The sequence below is a fragment of the Citrus clementina genome, unplaced genomic scaffold (assembly GCF_000493195.1).
Source record: "Citrus clementina cultivar Clemenules unplaced genomic scaffold, Citrus_clementina_v1.0 scaffold_4, whole genome shotgun sequence".
In the NCBI taxonomy this organism is placed as follows: Eukaryota; Viridiplantae; Streptophyta; class Magnoliopsida; order Sapindales; family Rutaceae; genus Citrus; species Citrus x clementina.
Window position 1 is genome coordinate 4,243,392 of NW_006262274.1, and position 20,278 is coordinate 4,263,669.

The 20,278-nt window shown below is 31.5% G+C and overlaps 1 protein-coding gene across 1 annotated transcript in view; it reads right to left on the minus strand.

Moving 5' to 3' along the window:
- Positions 1-4,618, minus strand: part of LOC18045150 (caffeic acid 3-O-methyltransferase 1) — a 24,409-nt gene extending 19,791 nt beyond the window's left edge. Inside the window, exons 1-2 of the mRNA XM_006436240.2 lie at positions 4,415-4,618; positions 2,053-2,122 (exon numbers count right to left, since the gene is read on the minus strand). Coding sequence (XP_006436303.2) covers positions 2,053-2,122; positions 4,415-4,618 — 274 coding nt within the window. The remainder of the gene's footprint in view (positions 1-2,052; positions 2,123-4,414) is intronic.
- Between the last annotated feature and the right edge of the window lie 15,660 nt (positions 4,619-20,278).

Below are 20,278 nucleotides of genomic sequence, written 5' to 3' on the forward strand. Positions count from 1 at the left end.
GTAATTTTTTGGAATTTTAAAAAATATAGGGACTATAATGTTAATTACCAAATAGACACATCCTTACCATGGACGCTACTTTTGCATTAAATCGGACGGTGAGGAGCTAAAGTCACAAAAAGATAAAAATTCTGGTACGTTGTAACTGTTGTAACTAAGGCGAATCCTTAAAACATCTGACAAAGGGAGTACTTTTCTATAAAAAATTTATCATTTACAATTTTTTTTACCATCTCATTTTGTCACTAACTCCTTTTGCCTTTGGTCAGAGCCACAAGCAATGATGATGATCCAACTGACAGTTAATTATAATCCATGAATTATTCTTCTTTTGTGTAATTTTTTTTAATTTTCTATATATATTTATAGCACAGTTTAAAGTTTGAAGAATTTGGTGGAAAGAGGAGCGACTACAATCTATACATAACTTGTATTTTTAAAAGAAATTATCTATGTACTACCGCTATTTCGTGATATATACAACTAATCACTATAAAATTTTAACTTTTTTTGCACTACTTTTGTTTTTAAACTTGTATCAATGAACCACTTTGACACTAAGAATCTAAATAAAATAATTATTTTACTCCTAAATGAATTAAAAGACTATTTTATCCTATAAAATTTTTAAAAACAAAAAAAATTATAATTACAATACAACTAATTGATAGAATTTTATTGAAAAATAGATGTGTAAGAACCATTTAATTAATTGATAAAATATTATTGATTCTTTTAATCATTTTGACCTAAAATACATGTACTACTCATCTCAAATATTTTTTTTTTTTGGTTTTTTTAATCAATCATACAATCACAATTATCAAATAATTTTCATTGTTTAAATTAATCACCAAAATAATAATAGTCTCAACCAACTTTGAACAATAAAAAAAACTATAATTACAAAAATTATTGTTTAAAAATTATAATTATAAAAATTAACATATTGGATTTTGGTATTTATTTGTTTTATTAAATTTAGAGCTATTCTTGTAATTATAATTTTTTTAAAAAAAATTGTAGAATAAAATGATCATTTAATTTATTTAGGGTTAAAATTGTCATTTAAAAAAAATTCTTAGTGTCAAAGTAGTTGATTGATACAAGTTTAGAAATAAAGGTGGTGCATAGAGAATTTTCCTATTTTTAATTTTACTCAAATTAGTGCCCTAGTCTTGATATTAGCCATAAAATTTAAATATTTTGAGAATATGAATCAAGTGAAATGGCTTATATGCCCACAATGATTAAATTAACTTAACAATGAATTATAAATTATGACAAAAAATTACCTAACATGTATATGTATGTATGTATGTATGTATGTATGTATCTTTTATATTCACAAGACTTATTAGGGTAACAAGTTATTTGTCAATGGTATTTGTGTTTAAAAGAGGAAATTTTTTTATATAGGGTAGAGTGAGTTGGATTTTATGACAAAAGGTTAAAACAAAATGAATGCATATACCTACCCGTGGTATATTTTTAGGTACCATTTAATCATCTTTTGTAATATCCCAACATATATATTGCAATGGACACATATGCCCAAATATTATTGCTATGTTAATTTATATATGAGCATATTATATTTGCCTCCTCTTTATATAGTACTACAATTTATGTGGGTGCTCCAGTAGTCACATATGGCCAATTGTTATTGCAATTTAAATGGACACTTTATACAACTATTAGGGGCATTTATGATAATTCTCTTACTTGTAAATTTTCTCTATAATTTACAATTCATTATAAATTAATTTTATGATTAAGGGTATATCAGTCATTTTAGTTAATCTATATTCTCAAAATATTTAAATTTTGTGGTACATCAAGACTAGTGTAGAAAAGTAAAATAATTATAAAATTAAAAATGATGTAACTTGAGGGAGTTTGAACCTGTTCTAAAATATGAAGGTTTTTTTTGTTTTATTTCTCGAAACAACAAGGGTAATTCTCATTTTTCCAATTAGTTTTGGAACTCTATTAATAACATATATTAATTTCTTTATTATTTAACAATGGGATTATGAATACAAATCATGCTAGGATAGGCATAAGCATGCTGAATGACACGAGGCAAGTCGAAATTAATGACTTTAATATAGGGGTATGCCTGAAAGTGAAAGCAATAAAGGTTACTCTACGACTGCCACCAACATCGACAGGGTGCTTGATGTGGTTGAAACCCTAGTAAGCCTTATTAATCCCTTAGTGATGCTGTTAATAATGAGAGCAATATGGTTATAACAGTGGCGGATTCAAAAAAAAATTTATTGGGAATTTAATTAAATAATAGTAAAATATAAAAATTAAAATTTTGAATATATAAAATATTTGTTAATATATTTATAATTGTTTTCAAAGCATTTTTATATTTTTAATATGTTATCTAATAGATTCATTGTATTAAATATTTTTTTTTTCATAAACAACCAAACTATTATTCATCCCATTCAATTCTAGAGATGATTCTTGACGAATTTCATTGCCGAAAATGTTTTCTTTACTGTTGCGGCAAACTAGAAGAATTATCCTTATTTTTGGAAATAGAAAAATGTTTTAGACGGTGGGCTATTATTATTTTTAATTAAAGTGTAGGCTTTATAATTCTTAACAATTAAAGTTTAAATTTTATGGATTTTTAAATTTATAGAATGGGGGCCATTTAGAAACCCAAAATAATTTTTCCTTTAATTCTTTGATTTTTTTTTGGCTTGCTTGTTGGGGCTCTGTTCACATGTTGAATCCACCACTGCATTATACACCGCTGTTTCAAAACTTTTAGGGAACTTTACCCATTTGACCACTTTCCAACTTTCAATATAAAAAAAGACTTCACTCTAGTTTTTCTTACAATAACAACCATTTACAAGGTTCTTAGACCAAAATACCTCTAAAACTAAACAAACAAACCCCAAACTCCCAAGCAACAATCGAACATCTCCACACACCACCAAAATACTCATCATTTCACCTCTCCCACATTATCCAACTATCACTCAGCCTCCCTTTTATCTATCTCACATTCATCAAACTATTATATTTATCAAAGTATTGAAGACAAAATCAAGCAATAAACTAAAGAATAATAAGAAGTTAGGGTTAGTATTTCTTCAATATCTATCTTTTATTTTTTGGTTGGGTTTAATACAAAAGATCGGTTGCTCATTTTACTACAATGTGGGTACATTAAATGGTTAATGTGAGGTCAGAGATTTATAAATTAGTAAAATTCTGGCAAAATTCGACGAAAATGGGTTTTGAACAATGTTGAACACGAAACCTAGAATCCAGGTGACAAGTACCTGTCACCCAAACTTAGAATAACTTGTCGTACTTGTCACCTGAATTCTCGTATTCATCACCCAGGTGACAAAATACTGCATGTTGGGCGATTAGTGCTCATGTCACCCAATATACAATCGCATGTAATTTGGGCGACATTATCTATCACCTGGGCGATAGTACTGTCATCCGGATCACCCGAATTTGTTGATAATTAGTTATTTAATTAATATAGTAATATTATTGTTTGCAGTATTTTTAATAAAGTATTATTATTATTTTGCATCAGGTTAATAGAGTTGGTAGTTCTTATGATGTATTTTGATAGAGCGTGGGAGACTTTGGAGGATGGTCGTATGGAGTACGAGAATGGAAAAGTTACTGCATTTTGTTTCCAAAACGATGTAACATTTGAACAATTTATTGCAAAGTTGTATGAAATTCTGAAGAAAAGTCCGGATGAATATTCCCTCTTAGTAAAGACAAATGTGAAATCAACTCATCCGACGAAATCCATTGATTCCTGCTTATAGACATAGTAGACGATGAAATGGTGAGAGTGATTATGCGTATGAACTCTGATCCAATTAACTATGAGTGCACTCTTATTTATGTAACGACAAGTCCTAAAGTTCCGATAGAACTTTCTTTGATGCCATCAATTCAAACTTTAGCCTTTAAACACTGCTCCACATTCCGCTCCCATAATGATCCTATTGATGACAATGTTGTTAATACAGATGTGAATGCATGCAGAAACATATAACATTGAATCCCAAATGTATTCTAAACATTGCAATAGTCCAATCAACATTTTGGAGGATGTAGATCGGTTTCAAGAAGTTAATGATTCATCTCAAAATCATCTTATCAGTCCAAGGACCTGTAGCCAAAACTTGTAGCCAAAGTCAGTCTATTAGTCTAATGGCTTGTAGCTAAAGTCGATCTAGAGTTCCAAGTCTAATAGACCCACGGCAGTTGGAGGCTCTAATTGTACCATCAGATTGGATAGCTTCAGACATGGTTAATGGTTCTATTTACAGGGGTATTTTTGTGGGCCATACCAATTATTCAGCATGAAAAAACTTAAAGTATTGTGCTCCATCGAAATACTAATCACGTATTTGTCACCCAAGTATTTTTTGTGCAAATTTTCCACATTACCACATTTCAATCCTGTCACCAAGCACCATTCTCGAAGAGAGAAATGTAACATCTCGTTGCCAATCCTAAACCACATTTGGTACTCATCATCAACTTGTTTCATGACTAGTCTGAGCAACAAATAATGTACAAGATTGTTGCTAAATCCAAGGTCCCCCATCGTTAGAAAATGACCAAAATTGACTTTTTGAATAGGCTAAATTGAGTATCAGTTAACTGGGTCTGTATACACGTAATGACAAAATTAAATCTCGTTAAATTCGAAACGCAACAGGCAAAATGATCCTCGATTGGTATCTTCAATGACCAGTGATGCATCTACTTGTCAGACATATCTAAGCAATAAATTAGGACAACATTAGCATAAATGTTTCAAAAACAAAAACAAAACTGAAATAGTCGGAAAACTTTAGGATAACATTAGCATAAATGTTTCAAAAGAAAAACAAAACAAAAATGAAACAATTGGAAAACTTAGGCGACAGCATGATTCAGTTGTTGTCACCCTACGTTGCCCGATACATGGGCAACAGGATATATCGTCCAACCAAATCTGGGCGACACAATTCTGTTGTCCAGATTTAGTTCCTATCGCCTAGAACGCAGGCAACAACATATATTGCCCAACCAAATCATGTCATCACTCATTTGCATGCCTGGACGATGCAAGCTTGTCGCCCGCGTTGCTCAGCCTCCCATGCCACGCATGGCCATTTGGTTAGGTGATGGAGGGGAAGCCACCCACTTTGCCCAAGCTTAACATGGCCAAATTTTAGGCAACACAAGCAACCACTCATGTTCTTGATTGGCTGGCACACCAACTTTCTCTTTAACCTCAAAATAATTCTCAGTATAGATCAACAATTTCTTAGAGATATTTAAACAAATACTTGGTGTGCCATTTATTAGATATCTTAATCTTAAGAAAATTGTAATATTTTCATACCCAATACACACCCTAATGATTAACTATGATCAATGGTGAATCAACTAGGCAATTTAAACAAAAAAAATATTCTAAATTAATGAAAAAAATTGTGAAAGTACCTAAGCTGCCAAAACCGTAAGTGAATGAACTTGCTGGAACCAAACTATAACTCACGTAAATTGCCACTGGAAGTGAAGGAAATCGCCGCTGGAAGTGAAGGAACTCGGAGGAACTCAAGAAACACCGAAAGTGAAGGAACTCCGGTGGGCGTAATTGGAGCGATATGAGATGTTTTTAGCTGAATATTGGGTTAAATGTTTTGTTTGTTTTGTTTTGAGAATTTGTAAGTGGTTGTTGTTGTAAGAAAAATTAAAGTGTGGTCTTTTTTTATATTAAAAGTTGGAAAGTGGTCAAATGGGTAAATTTTCCAAAATTTTATTGAACCTAGGTTTCAATCCGAGGTTATCATAAGGCATGTGTTCCATGGTTTTGATTCAATGGAATTCCTTAATCCTCCTTTAAGAATTCTTCTTTCAGTTGGTACCTATATATAGACCAATTATTTTATCATTTTTAAATTGACAAGCTCGATCTCACCCCATTTACCTAAGAGAAACCATGAATCAAAATAGAAGAACTTTCTCCACCAATGAGTAAATATTTCATAGTAATCTCATTAGACCGTATGTCTTTTTTATATATCTAGATAATAGATAGGACCATAAACTGAAATATTCTAAAACTACAAAGATAGTTATTAAATCGTTAGCACCCATAAAAACATTCCTCCTAACACCAAATTTTGTGCCTAGTTTCGAATTTAATTAATGCAAGTGAATGATTTCGAGTACGAAAGGTGCAAATCAGCACCATTATCATTATGATTGATTTTTTGTTTTTTTTTTTGTCAAGATCATTAGTATTACGAGAGGATCATAGTGTTATATGAAGTCAATGATTTTGAAGAGAAGAAGCACATAAAGTAATAGATAGAGAAGAGATCTTGACATATTGCTATACTAGATCTCATTCACAAAGAAAGATATACTTAAATAGCCGATAATTTACCTTGTTCTAGATTAAAAAAACAAGAATTTCCTTTGGTCGTATTAAAAAGCACATCGAAATGTACATCAATACACCATTTTACACTCTATCTTATTTGAAATATATTGAGTGATTGGTGCGTATTCCCTCGAAGATTCTTGTTGAGTGTGCGATTGGTGGAAAAATAATCAAAACCCCCTGTTGTTTGTCCAATTTAATCATTTTCCTCTCATATTTTAAAATCTCCTACTGTTAAATATTTAAATGTAACTTCTTGTATATATTGTTGTATATTGGGACAAGGTTGTCAAATTTTCTCGAGCAAATACATTTTTTTAATATTCTCTGTGTCCCAATATATATAACAAGTTACAGAATCATTAAAATAAACAAAAGTTTTAAAAAATTTACTAGTAGTATTCAGAAACGTAACTCTGACGGTTTAATCTTGGACCTTTTGGATGGTGTGTTGTCTTGATAAAATTAAGAATATTCATTTGATATTCATTTGTGACAAACCAGAATTCCAGATGTCCAGTTAATTTATGAAAAAAATAAGTGCCTTTGTCTTTGAACATTACGTGTTTCATAAGGTATTGATCACTTTCAACGGCTTGTAATTGGGTATAATAAACTCTTTTTTTATCTTCTTCTCCTTCGTTGTTTTTTTCTCTTTTCCTTTGCTACTATCGTTGTGATTGAAACTTTTTGTTGTCGTGATCATTAATTAGTGTCACAAGAGAATTGTTTCATTGATTTGATGTAGGTTGGTTGCATGAGACAAGCAGGATACCCTTTAAAGGTCATAATTGATACAACAAATATTTGTTTTGGGCATATAATATACTGTTTTGAAGTTTGAGAAGAGACAAAGCAAACCCGGAATGGTTTGCACAGTTTTGCCACATGGTCAAATCAAAAATTTTATTTTCCTCCTGTCATTTTTCAGTTTTAAGATATTTTTCTTTTTTTTAAGATTTGTATTTTTCTCTAGATGTCTAATTTGAGAGTCGTTTGTTTTGTATTTCTTGTTTAGATTAAGAGAATCTTATTATAAAATAATATTTCAGATTTGCTTATTTTAATAAATTCGCGATAATTTAGGGTTATTATATAATGAGACCCAAAACCCTAGTTTTGTTAATTTAGACTTTTTCAATAAAACTTTTATTATTCAGAAATTTTGATTCTTCTATCAATCAACTTTAAGCGTTTCTGCATCGTCAATTCACTTCTATTTATTTCATCTAATCCATAAAGTTAAATTACAACATATATAACATGAACTCCATGCATGGGCTTTAATGGCGGAACTCGGAAAATTTTCAGGGGCCAAATCTTTAGTGGCGTAAGCAATATGCGTAAATTGTGCACATAGGGTATTGAAGAAATACCATAGCAGATAAAATATTCATGCTCAATTAGATGGCTGTGAGTATTAATGGAAAAAAAAAAGGCCAAAACGAAAAAGCAACCAAAAAAAAATCTAGGGGCCCTAGATTTATTAACATCGGACTTTTAAAAATTGCATGGGCCTTGTCTATTTATTTTTTATTTTATTTTTGGTTATTATTATTTATTAACACTTTGACTTTATTTCAGATTAACAGTTATATTTTTTTTCCTATATATAACGGTTATGTATCACGAGTGCATAGGCTAAATTAGTCTTTTTAATCTAATTTTTCATATTTTATTCAGAAATTCCAAAAAATTTCCAAACTCTGCCAGAGGCATGACCCCTCTAACCTTATAAAGCTCCACTGCTAGCTTCAATTGATTATCATCTTTTGCATTCTCTGCTTAATATCTAGACATCCTTTAGCCCTCTATGATAAAGCATTGACCATGTATTTTTCAATCATCTTTCTTTTACTGGCCACTCGAGTTGAAATCCTAGAGAGATATATGCTAAGAAATTAATTTGAAATTTACCCAGCCCTGTCTTTTAAATAAACTAAAAAAAAAACTTTAGGTCTCTACAAAATATATTTTCAAGTTTACATGGATTAACAAGCTTTAGGAATGATAGTAGGATAGGGTACGGGTGGAGAGGCCTCCTCCATTCTTGAACCAATTAAAAATTTAGCCCTCATTCCCCAATGGATTTAATGGGGTTGGGTGAATCTCTATGTACGGAATAGTTTATCCATCCCCGCCTTATTCTCCATTTATCTACTTTATAGTAGATTTTTAAATATAAATTTCATGAAATAAAAATTAAAATGACTCAAATAAAACCATCACTTACATTGTAAAGTATTTAAAATTATTAATAGTAAATCATGTTCAATTTATTGGAACAATATCTTGAATCACATAAAAATGTAAAATATTTGAATAAATAACAAAAAAATTTGGAGCCTACCTTTGAGCTCCTGCATCAATTCAACAAAAGAGATAAAATCCCCTATATATGGCACTACAAGAAAAAGTACCTACTATGACAGTCCTCTGTGTAACAGTTTTTGGTCTGGAGGCCTACAACAATATGAAATACAAGTGTGCAACCCAAGAGGTGGGGTGAATTGGATTTTTAAAAATTAACCTAAGCAAACCACACAACAATTTAATCTAATGCCTTAATGGAATCAAAAACAATAAATTCAATAAAGCACAATAATAAGAGAGTAAGGGAAGAGAAAATAAACACAATGATTTTTACGTGGTTCGGCAATCACCGCTTACGTCCACGCCTCCAAGCTCACCCAGCTTGATGATTTCACTATCCAAGCCTCCCAAGGCTTCAAATGCTTACAATTGACTTTCAAGGTATCAATCAACCTTTTCACCAAGAGATTATCCACATTCTCTTAACTCAAGTGTATCCCAACACTTACAATCACTCAAAACAAATATTACAAATGTGTTTTTTCCTCACACAAAATATATGATTACAAATCCATACTCAATGTGTGAATAAATGAATCAAGAACAAATTTAAAGCTTAATGAATGTTGTATTCTCGCTTACAAACTCAATGATAATGTTGTGATCTACATTTCTTTGAATTTGATTGAGCTTATTTATAGTTGGAGCTGAAAACTAGCCGTTATTGACTTTCTGTTCGAAGTCGGATTGCCGTTAACTCAAAGTCAGATCGCTGTTTTGAATGGTCTAAGTTACCATTAGATAGAATTTCAAATTGTTAGATCGCCGTTTTCAAGATGTCGGCTCGTCGTTAGTGTCCAGAGGCTAATATTTCAATTCTGTGCAATGTCGATTAGCCGTTATCTAGATGTCGGATCGTCGTTAGTGTCCAGAGGCTAATCTTCAGCTCTGTTCGATGTCGGCGAGCCGTTATCAAGATGTTGGATCGCCGTTTTCTACAGTAACTGCTACAATGAACTATTTTGCAAAATGACACTTTGACCCCAAAACTTTATATAACTGTACTATGGCCCACAACGTTATAACTTTTACAAATAGGTCCAATTTTAGAATTTCTAAATAATACTTACTATTTCCAAAACTTTTTAAAATTATGATATGGCCCAAAATGCTATGAATACTTTTCAAATAAATTCTTCTCCAAAATTTCAAGCAATACTTGTTGATTTCAAAGTTTTCAAAACTTTTTCAATTAAACCATCAACTTGAAAAACAACTAATTTCATAAAATCATTTTTTCATTAAATATAAAACCTTTAAAATGTGAAAATAATGATTTATTTAAAATGTATAAAAATAATTTGAGCTTTTAAAAACTTAATCATTCTTAATTTTGTTTGTTATCATCAAAATCAACCTTATGAATACATAAATGTTAACACAATAAAATCATGATCGATTTACTTTCTGTCATACACTTATGACATAGCTGTGATAGAAATATCATTTATCAAGAAATTATGATATATTGGTGATATAAATATCATATATCAAGAAATTATAATAGACTAGTGATAAATTATTTGGCTATCAAGAATGAAAGACTGATTTTTTATTTTGACTTTAATTGCGTGGGTTTGACTTAATTTTTAAAAATATTATATTACTAAAAAAAGAAGTGAAACGATGTCGTCTCAGTTGTATGCCAAATTAAAAAACATTATGTTTTGCAAGTGTTTGAGGAAAACCAGAAACGTAAATAACAAAAAATAATAATAAAATGTTGTGTTTTGTAAAGGGGGGAAACAATTTTGTGAGAAAAGAGGCAAAAATTTTTCTAAGTGTTTAGAAAATTTGCAAGCGTCATTGTGGAATCTCAAAATCGATTAGCACACTTGTAGCAAACCCTCAAAGGCCGGCCATAGCAAACTAACGACACCCAAACACCCATCGTTTCAAAATCGTTTTGGTTGTTTCATTGAATCGTCTCTCTTTACTGCAGTTGTCACTGAACCATCTCTCTTTGTTGGGACGAAGTCAGTGCTAATCGAAACCCAAATTGGAATGAGAACAACATACATGGTACTTTTATTGACTGAAAGAAACCCAATCGCTTACCATGAAAGAAGACCCAAATCATTGTTGCCGAAGTTGAAACCCTAGGCTTGACGGTGAATTGAAGCTTCACACCAACTAGTGAGTCGTTTCTACATTTGCATGTATTTAATTTTGACTATTTATTCAACTTTTATGTAAAGTAGTAAATAATTTGTAAAAAAATGAAATGTATTTGCATGTATTGCATATATTGCATATATTTCGGTAATCAATTTACTAAATAATTTCCTAGGAAGATAGTCTTTAAAAATATTTTGAGTTCTGTTTTAAGTTGTAATCGTGCATTGCATAATGTTGTTAATTTTTTTTATTCTAGGTAATTCTGATTTATATTCATGTGTCTGTGTGTGATTTTTTTTTCTAGCTATTTCTGATATTGAAGCTTTGTTAAGTTAAATGAGTGTTAGTGTATGAAGATGGTGATAATCTGCAACTTATATATCTTTATGTTCTAATAGTTGATTCTTTAAATATTGGCCTAAAATGTCTATAACAAAGCCTGAGGAGGGATTCGTAGTAATTGATTCTATTATGTAAAATTGAGGGATTCTCACATCTCATTGTCATCTACCTATGCATGAGGTGTTGTAGCTATTTTGCATCTACTGGTATTGTTGTTACTATTGTTGTCTTCAGTCGTAACATTTGCGTGTCAAATATAAATAGTTGTGATTGCTGCATAAACGTGACAGTTCGATGTTCTTGATTTGTTGAAGGCTTTGTATGAAGGTACTTGAAGCTTTCTTTGTGTTTGCTTTCATTTTTGTTCTACTGATGTATATTATTTGAAGTTGTAGTTTATTATTTCTTCTTAGGCTTACTCATATGATTAATGTAATTTCTTGGTACCTTTTTAGCCCTCTTGAATCCAAGTTTTGGAATTCTATCAACTGATCATTCAAAATATATTTCAGTAATAAATATTGTTGTTGGATTTGTACCTGGAATTGGATATAGCAGCAAATTGTTGTGTTTAATCTGGTAAGTTCCATTTCTTATCCTCTATTATTTGACTTTTTGAAGTTGTTATGCACTTGCTTAAAATTTACATATCTTTAAATTTATAATTATGATACTATGTAATGTGTTTGTTGTGGGGCCTATCTTATTTATTATATTTATAGTATAATAGGAGAGTGAACTTTTGAAAAGTATGAATTTCAATTTATCAGCTTTCTTGGTTACTATATTTGTAATTTTGAAATTTGTTTCTGGACCATGACCATGCTTTTCCGTAAAGTAGGTTGTTTCTTTAATATAAAAGAGAAAACTATATAGGCCAAATTGTGTTTAATTTGAAAGGCCTCATGTAGGTTTAACTTTGTTTATTTCACATGGTGTTGTAACATTAGACAAATATTCTAAGTATGTACATTCTTTCTTTGTTTTATGTATATGTCAGGAACATTAATTATTAAGCCAAAAATGGATAAATCTTGGATTCAATGTAATCGACTGTCGACTGAATATGAAGAGGGTGTCGAGAAATTTATAAATTTTGTTATAAAAAATGCTGGAGGCAGTAGTGTCATTAGGTGTCCATGCCTTGATTGTTAGAATTTATCATTTGAAACACCTACAACTGTAAAAGATCATTTATATATGCATGGTTTTGATGTGAAATACGACAATTGCTTTTGGCATGGGGAAGAGATTCGTAAGAGTCCTTCTCCTCAAAGAGAAAACCATTTTCAGCAATAAAATATAGAGTTTGACAATGATAATGAGTTAGAAATAGTTAATGATGCTTATAAGGGTTGTTGTGGGGACCCTAAGGCATTCAAAGAGTTGCTAAAAAAAACTGAGAAACCCTAATACCTAGGATGCACAAAATTTGCTAAGTTATCCTTTTTAGTGAAATTGTTCAATGTGAAGGGTAGATTTGGGTGGTCTGACAGTAGCTTTTCTGCATTGTTGAATGTTTTAGCAGATGCTTTCCATGAAAAATAATGAAATTCCAACCTATATGTATGAGGCCAAAAAGACAATGTCAGCTTTGGGCTTAGAATATGTTAAAATTCATACTTGTCCAAACGATTGCATACTCTACAGAAAAGAGTATGAAGGTTTTTTTGAATGTCCTACTTGTGGGTTACGTAGATGGAAGAAAAAAGATGGTATTGTAGACTAATATAGGAAAGCGGTTCCTACAAAAACTTTATGGTATTTTCCTCTTATACCTAGGTTTAAGCGCATGTTTTAGTCATCAGAAACTGCTAGGGACTTGACTTGGCATGCAAATGAGAGAATGGTTGATAGTAAACTCCGACATTCGGCTGACTTACCATCTTGGAAGTTAGTATATGAGAAATGGCCGATCTTTGCATCTGATCCTAGAAACCTTCGCCTAGCTCTATCAGCTGATAAAATCAATCCACATAGCTCTCTTAGTAGTACATATAGCTGCTGGCCAATAATTCTTATTACTTATAATCTTCCACTATGGTTATGCATGAAACGAAAATTCATGATGTTGTCCCTCTTGATTTCTGGTCCTCAACAACCGGGTTTATACATTTATGTGTATTTGCAACCTCTTATTGAGGATTTGCAAACTTTATGGGATGTTGGGGTGGAGGCATATGATGCCTACAAAAATGAGTACTTTAATTTGCGGGCTGTATTACTATAGACAATAAATGACTTCCCGGCATATAAAAATTTAGTAGGATGTACTGTTAAAGGATATTATGCCTGCCCATATTGTGGTGTAGAAATACCAAAATGTAGACTTAAACACAGTGGAAAAAATGTATACATTGGGCATCGCCTTTGGCTTCCTCATGGTCATAAATTTCGGTTCCAAGCAAAAACCTTTAACAATAGTGTGTGTGATGAAACCCCTCCAAAACTGTTAAACGGTGAGGAAATTTTCCAGCTGGTCAACTCTATTGATAATAGATGAGGGAAAAGCAATAGTAAAAAGCATAAAAGTGAGAACAATGATGATCTCGTGTGGTGGAAGAAGAAATCCATATTTTATAATTTAGAGTATTGGAAGCACTTGCTTGTGTGGCATCAATTAGATGTTATGCACATTGAAAAGAATGTGTATGAAAACATCTACGGTACACTGCTACATATTCCTGGAAAGTCCAAAGATGAACTGAAGTCGAGGATGAATCTCTTGGAAATGAAATATAAGCCCAAATTAGCACCACAAGTTAAGGGAAACAACAATCGTACATGGCTTCCTCCTGCTTGCCACACCTTAACTAAGGAGGGAAAAACCTTAATGAAGAAGAAGTGGACAGGAGTGTTCTTTGGAAGAGAGCTCGGCAAATGAAAAATAGAGGATACCACCCTGATTTTGAACCAGTTATTAAAAAAATCGTAAGAAATTTTTTGCTTACTACTGTAATTTTAGATGTGATTACTTATACTTTGATAACATTAACTTACTTAATTCATTGGTGTGGTAGGATAACTGGAGATGGAAGCTAAAAAAGGAAAGATGCGGCCATCCGGAAAAAATGATATTCTCACACAATCTTTGGGAAAAGCTCCAAAATGTGGTCATATGCAAGGAGTGGGCAAGTTTGTAACCCTGTCTCTGTATTTTCAAACTTGCCAGAGGCCTGCTGATAGAGACAGGCAAAGAGAGAACCGTCTATGGAGGGAATCAATTAACCGGCAGTTGGAAGAAATAAGAAAAACACATCGTCATTCAGATATAGCAAGTTCCAGCTACCCTCGCGTGCCTGTTGAAAACAATAATGCTGTCGGAGATGATGGCCTAGAGTCCGTTCAAGCTGAAGCAGTTGCTGAAACACCAAAGGTCAGTTTGTTTACTATTTTACTTATTATTTCTGGATTTATTTTGTTGCAATTTTACTTCTTCTACTTAACTGTATATACTTGTTGATGGATAAGGGTTGCTGTAGTTACTGTTCTTACCTGTTGTTTGTGGATTTAGTTTGCTGTATGTTTACTATTTATACATATGTTGTTTCTGGATTTTCTTTGATACTGTTAACTACTTTGTAAGATAAATTTAGAGTATTTAGAAACTACTTATGCCAATCACACTGAACAATTATGTTTGTAGTAGCTTGATCATTTGAAAAAAAAAAGAAGCAAGGGACACCTAAAAACACAGTAGATATGAACTTGCCAATAGTAAACTGTAAGAAAGAGACAAACATAGCAAACAAAAACAAGGATACACCTGCCAAAAAACTCGCTGTCATTGCAAGAAAGAGTCCAAGATTGAACCCAACTGAAATCTCAGTGGAGATGCCTGATGATTTGTTACAAGGAAAAAAAAATGGCAACCCTAAATATCAAGGCACAAAAAAACATTTAAACTTTAAATCAGTAGAACAACATAATGATATAATAAAGATAAGACATACAAATGCTGTAAACACAGACCAAGGACGAGGGCAAAAAAGTTACAGTGAAGCCTTTGCCAGCAAGGAGGAACACAAGGCATGCAGGAGGGGTACAACGAAACAAGATTCCGTTGCTGCAGTTGTTTGGCATAATGTGTAAAGCTAAGATGTCAGACCAAGAATGGATTCCATATCTACTGGATGATGTTGTTTTCCAATTGGAAGGGATTAGAGCTCATATTGGGCGGCGTGACTGCAGTGCAGTTCTGTCAATGGATGCTATAAGAGTAAACGTAATCGAAGTCTATATTGCGTAAGTGATTTATAATCATTCTAGTTTTATGTGTACTTTTTATAGGAGTCCCAATTAATGGACTTTAACATTGTTTGTCTTTTGTTTATCAGGATGTTGTATGCTTCCATTCTCCATGGGAAAAGAGGAGTCAAACTATTTGGATTCATCCATCCAGGTCTAGTTTCACTAGGCGAAGAACGTAATACTACTGCATCATTTGACCTTAAGGCATGTGGAGTTTGTGATCGGTTGAAAAAAATGAAGAAGTGACAATTCATCTTTATGCCTTATAATCCCTAGTATGCTCCTTTAATACTTTTCAACTCATATTAATTTCCTTTCTTACCTTAATTTACTGAAATTGCTACCTTAATGTTCTTTATTTTATTATAGTTATCATTGGGTGCTGGTCATCTTTGAAGTGTTGAAAAAAGAAGTTTATTATCTCGATTCTTATGGGGGAGATCCTTATGATGATTTAAAAGAGCTCATTAAAGTGTATGTTCAATTTTTTTTTATTACCATTGTCAATATGAAATTACTTTTACATAGTTTACAGATACTTTGTTACAATTTTTTTTTTTTTTTTGTATACAACTCTATGACAATGTTTATAGCACAAGAAGATTAAGAGAAATGAAATTATAATAAGATGGTCAGATCTGTAAAGGTAAAAAGTATTACCTTAACTATAATTATATATTACCATGCTTAATTGTTATTATAATGAACTGTGCAATTGTTGATTGTGAACAGGTCCCACAGCAACCAGCAAGTTCAGTCGTGTGTGGATTTTATGTCATGAGATTCATAAAAGACTTAATTAATGACTTCTCTTTGCTAATGAACAATGTGAGTTCCTTGATCATAATTTTCTTTATAAAAAAGAACATGTCATGTGTTAAAGTTTCACTACATAATATTTATTTTTCATAAACAGTTCAACGGAAAGACAACATATTCCGATGCTGAATTAGATGAAGTCCGTATTGAGTGGGCAAACCATTTTTCTGGAGTACTTGTTATGTGAGGTAACCCTTACCTATTATGTTGTTATTGTGAGTTCATTGATGAAATAAATTAATTTACTAGCTATATTTTACTTAGGCAGTTATCTAGCTTATTATACTTCTATGTTGCATTATGATGAAGATGGTGGGTACTGCTGGAGTTGACTAGTTTTTTTCTTTGTTTGGAAAATAGCTCCTGGATATTGATGCAATTTTACACATTTCGGTTGTTCTTAGGTTGGATTTTCACGTTTGGGAACTGCTAACCTTGTCTGATCAATATGTTTGGCTTCTTCTTGTGTTACTGGAAATGTTGCTAGAAATGAACTATGTTGTTGCCTTTCTTCATGTTGGTAGAAATGACTCTGTTGTTGGCTTCCTTATGCTACTGGAATGGAACTGATCATGGTTCATTGGTGTTATACATGTTGCTTGAATTTAGTTTTTATATTGTTATAATACTCCTCTTCTATTTATGTTGGACTTGTCACTCTCAAATTTGATTAAATTATGTTTGCTGACAATTATGAATAATTAGTCAATGTTATCCATTTCATTTTCTTTGTCAGTGATTTTTAATTGCAATATTAATTTTAATAATCTAATTAATTAGCTAATTTATGATATATTAATTTCTAATAAATCAATTACAGGATTGTTATTAAAATGATAATATTTTCATGGTGCAAACAAAATACCCAATTTTTATTAATTATAATTTCAATTTTTGATTTAATTGAAAATTTTCATTTAATTATAATTTGCATTTCGTGACAAATTTAATTTTCCGGCCAAAAATTCAAAATATGGCGCACAAATTTTTTTAAAAAAGAGCCAAATTCAAATTTATTATATTCCCCTCTAAATAAAGTTATGACAGTTATGTGACTGGTAATATCTATCACATATTATGACTAATATTGTTCTGTCATCAATTCTTGACGCTGGCTACAATGACGGTATGAACAACCGTCATCCACCCCTACTATGATAGTTTTTGCCTGCATAGTAGGCATTTTTTCTTGTAGTGTGGGGATTAGGGTGGGAGTGGGATGAGAAGTACAAAACTAAGGCCACCTCATTAAGGATTTGAGGATTATGTTTCCTGGCCTATTCCCCATAAACTTATCAAAATTTATCTCATTTAGAATGTGCCCCTTGGAGTCCCAAACGTATAGAGAATTTTGCCTCCCATAGCAAGCTTAGTATGCTGGTTACAATACTCAAGATTAACCGTTGATTATTCATCACTATGTCTATTATTACATACGACCTCATATCTATTATGAGTGTATACTAGAAACATAAAATGACATATTGACTCTTATACGTACCTCATTGTAGTTGCTTAACGTCTAGTAACAGTAGCGAAATGTACATCAATACATCAGTTTCCACTGTTATGAGTGTACATTGTTTTTGCGAAACAAAAAATATTGGCTGCTCGGTGTGTAGAATTCTTGCCATTGGTGTATGGATTTCTTGTAAAATATTGGTTTGTGCTCAATGTATATTTATTTCTCATTAGGCGGTTGGTGGAAAAATTATCAAATCTCTTACTGATAAAATAAATTTTTTACGTCTTTTATTATTTAACCCCTAAAAATTTTATTGATCAAAAGTTGGTGGGTTTTTAATGATATCAGGAATAATATAATAAAAGACACAAAATTTTGAAATTTGACAATGTCTTTTTAACATCTTATGATCTACATTGTTTTAAAAAAGTAGGGGAAATAATTATTTTTCTCAAACAATAGGGAGATTTTGATCATTTCTCTCATTGCTAGTTGAGATGTAAATGTAGAGGACTAAAGAGTGTGTGTATTTATGCTGCGAGCGCCTTTATTTTTTTTTTTAACACGAACAAATTGTTAAGCTATGGAGTTTAATAACATTAAAAACTGACTCTATTAAACCTCATATCTTAAAAGCCTATCCGCATAAAAAAATAATAATAGGGTGTCCGCACTAGAGAATGACTATATATATATATATATTCAAATATAGTTGTTAAATTTTAATTTTGTCAAGCAAACACATTTTTTTTTAATATTCTTTTCTTTTCTTTCTCAATATATAACAAGTTATATCACTACAATAAATATTATCTTTTACAACCAATCAAAAATGATGCGAAAACACAATTACAACATTTATAAAAATGTCCTAACGAAGGATGCAGTAAATAACATCAAACTTTTGTAGCCTTTTTCAGCTGCAGTAAGAAACACTGCATAAAATGCAGTTTTCTAGGCCATTTGCTATAAGAGTAAATTGCTGCAAAAATTAGTAAATAAATATGGAAATCTGCTGCCAGTAAAATTGATAACAGTTCAATCAATTAAGAATAATCTCCATAAAATCATTTGAACGTGGCATCCATACAACAAAAGTTTAGTTGAAGATTGTTAAATCTCTACACTAAATATAATACTCAAAGTGTAAACTGAAACTCTTGCCCAGGTTAATGTTTTTTTCCCTTGACTTGTAAGATTCAAGTATATGTATGAACAAAATTAGAAACTATAAGCCTACTCCAACAAGATGTTCCTCAAATAGTTTTTTGAGATCTTTTAGTTCCATTTTAATTTGTGCAGTATGAGACTTGCTAAGTGCTTCTAAATTCATCATCGTTGGTGTAACTCCAAATCCAGCTCCTCGTATACGCCCATTACGTTCTTTTCCTATCACATGGGTCAGAGCATCATCGTGAATTGTTGAGGCATCTTCACTCACATGTGTCCTCTGATATTCATTAATTGTTTTTGAATCCATGGAGAATTTTGATTGTTAATAGCAAAAAAATAAGAATAAAGAACTAAAAAATCATAAAGAATTTATCACCAGTTTTTTAGCAACATCCTCATTAATTGTAGTCCTGTCCTTCTTAGTATGTGCACGAATCCACACATCAACTCTAGTTATCGGTGAGTTTGGTCTCTCTTGCATCTAAAATATGTAGTGGAGAACATTTTATTACTCATCTAATTTTTTGTGTAATAATAAATAAACTTAATGATATGATTTTTCTAACCATTTCATGTCTTAAACGAGCCATCCCTTTTCGACTTGTCCTGTGGATGTTAGTTTGTTTTGATCTCATTTTTTTAAACCTCTTACTCTTCAACTATAGTAAGAAGATATGTTAGATTAATGACACTATTCTTGTACACTAATAAGAAATTATACTTGTACATTAATTGGGAAAGAAACTTACTTTAAACCTTTACCATTGTTGCTCAGATTTAATGTTCCTTGGTCTCAAGTCTTTCAATGCCTCAAGCTTTCTTGTTACATCATTGCTTTTAACCAATGCTCTGATTTTATGTGTTAAAACTGATTTGTAATTCCTCCAGCTCCTACCCATTGCACTCATTATATATCTTCTATGACTTCCATCAACATTAAATTGTTGCTGCATTTAAAGGGAAAATAACATTAATAATTAAATTTGATAAGTTAAATAATATTTACCACAAAAGTAGGATGCTACCTTAACACAAGTCCAAAGTCTTTCTCTTAAGTCTGATTCCACTCTATGCCAACTATCCAAGGTCAACGGTACCATTTGTCGTACTAAATAACCAATAAAAGAAGATAACCTATTTGAATTTCTACCAACGGGGTTATTATTGGTTGCTTCGAATTGAGATAAGTGGATTCATGCATAACGTTTATGATATATATGTACGAATTTATGTATGAAAAAAATAATGTTGTTCATAAGGATTGGCATATTTATAGTTTTGAAGTA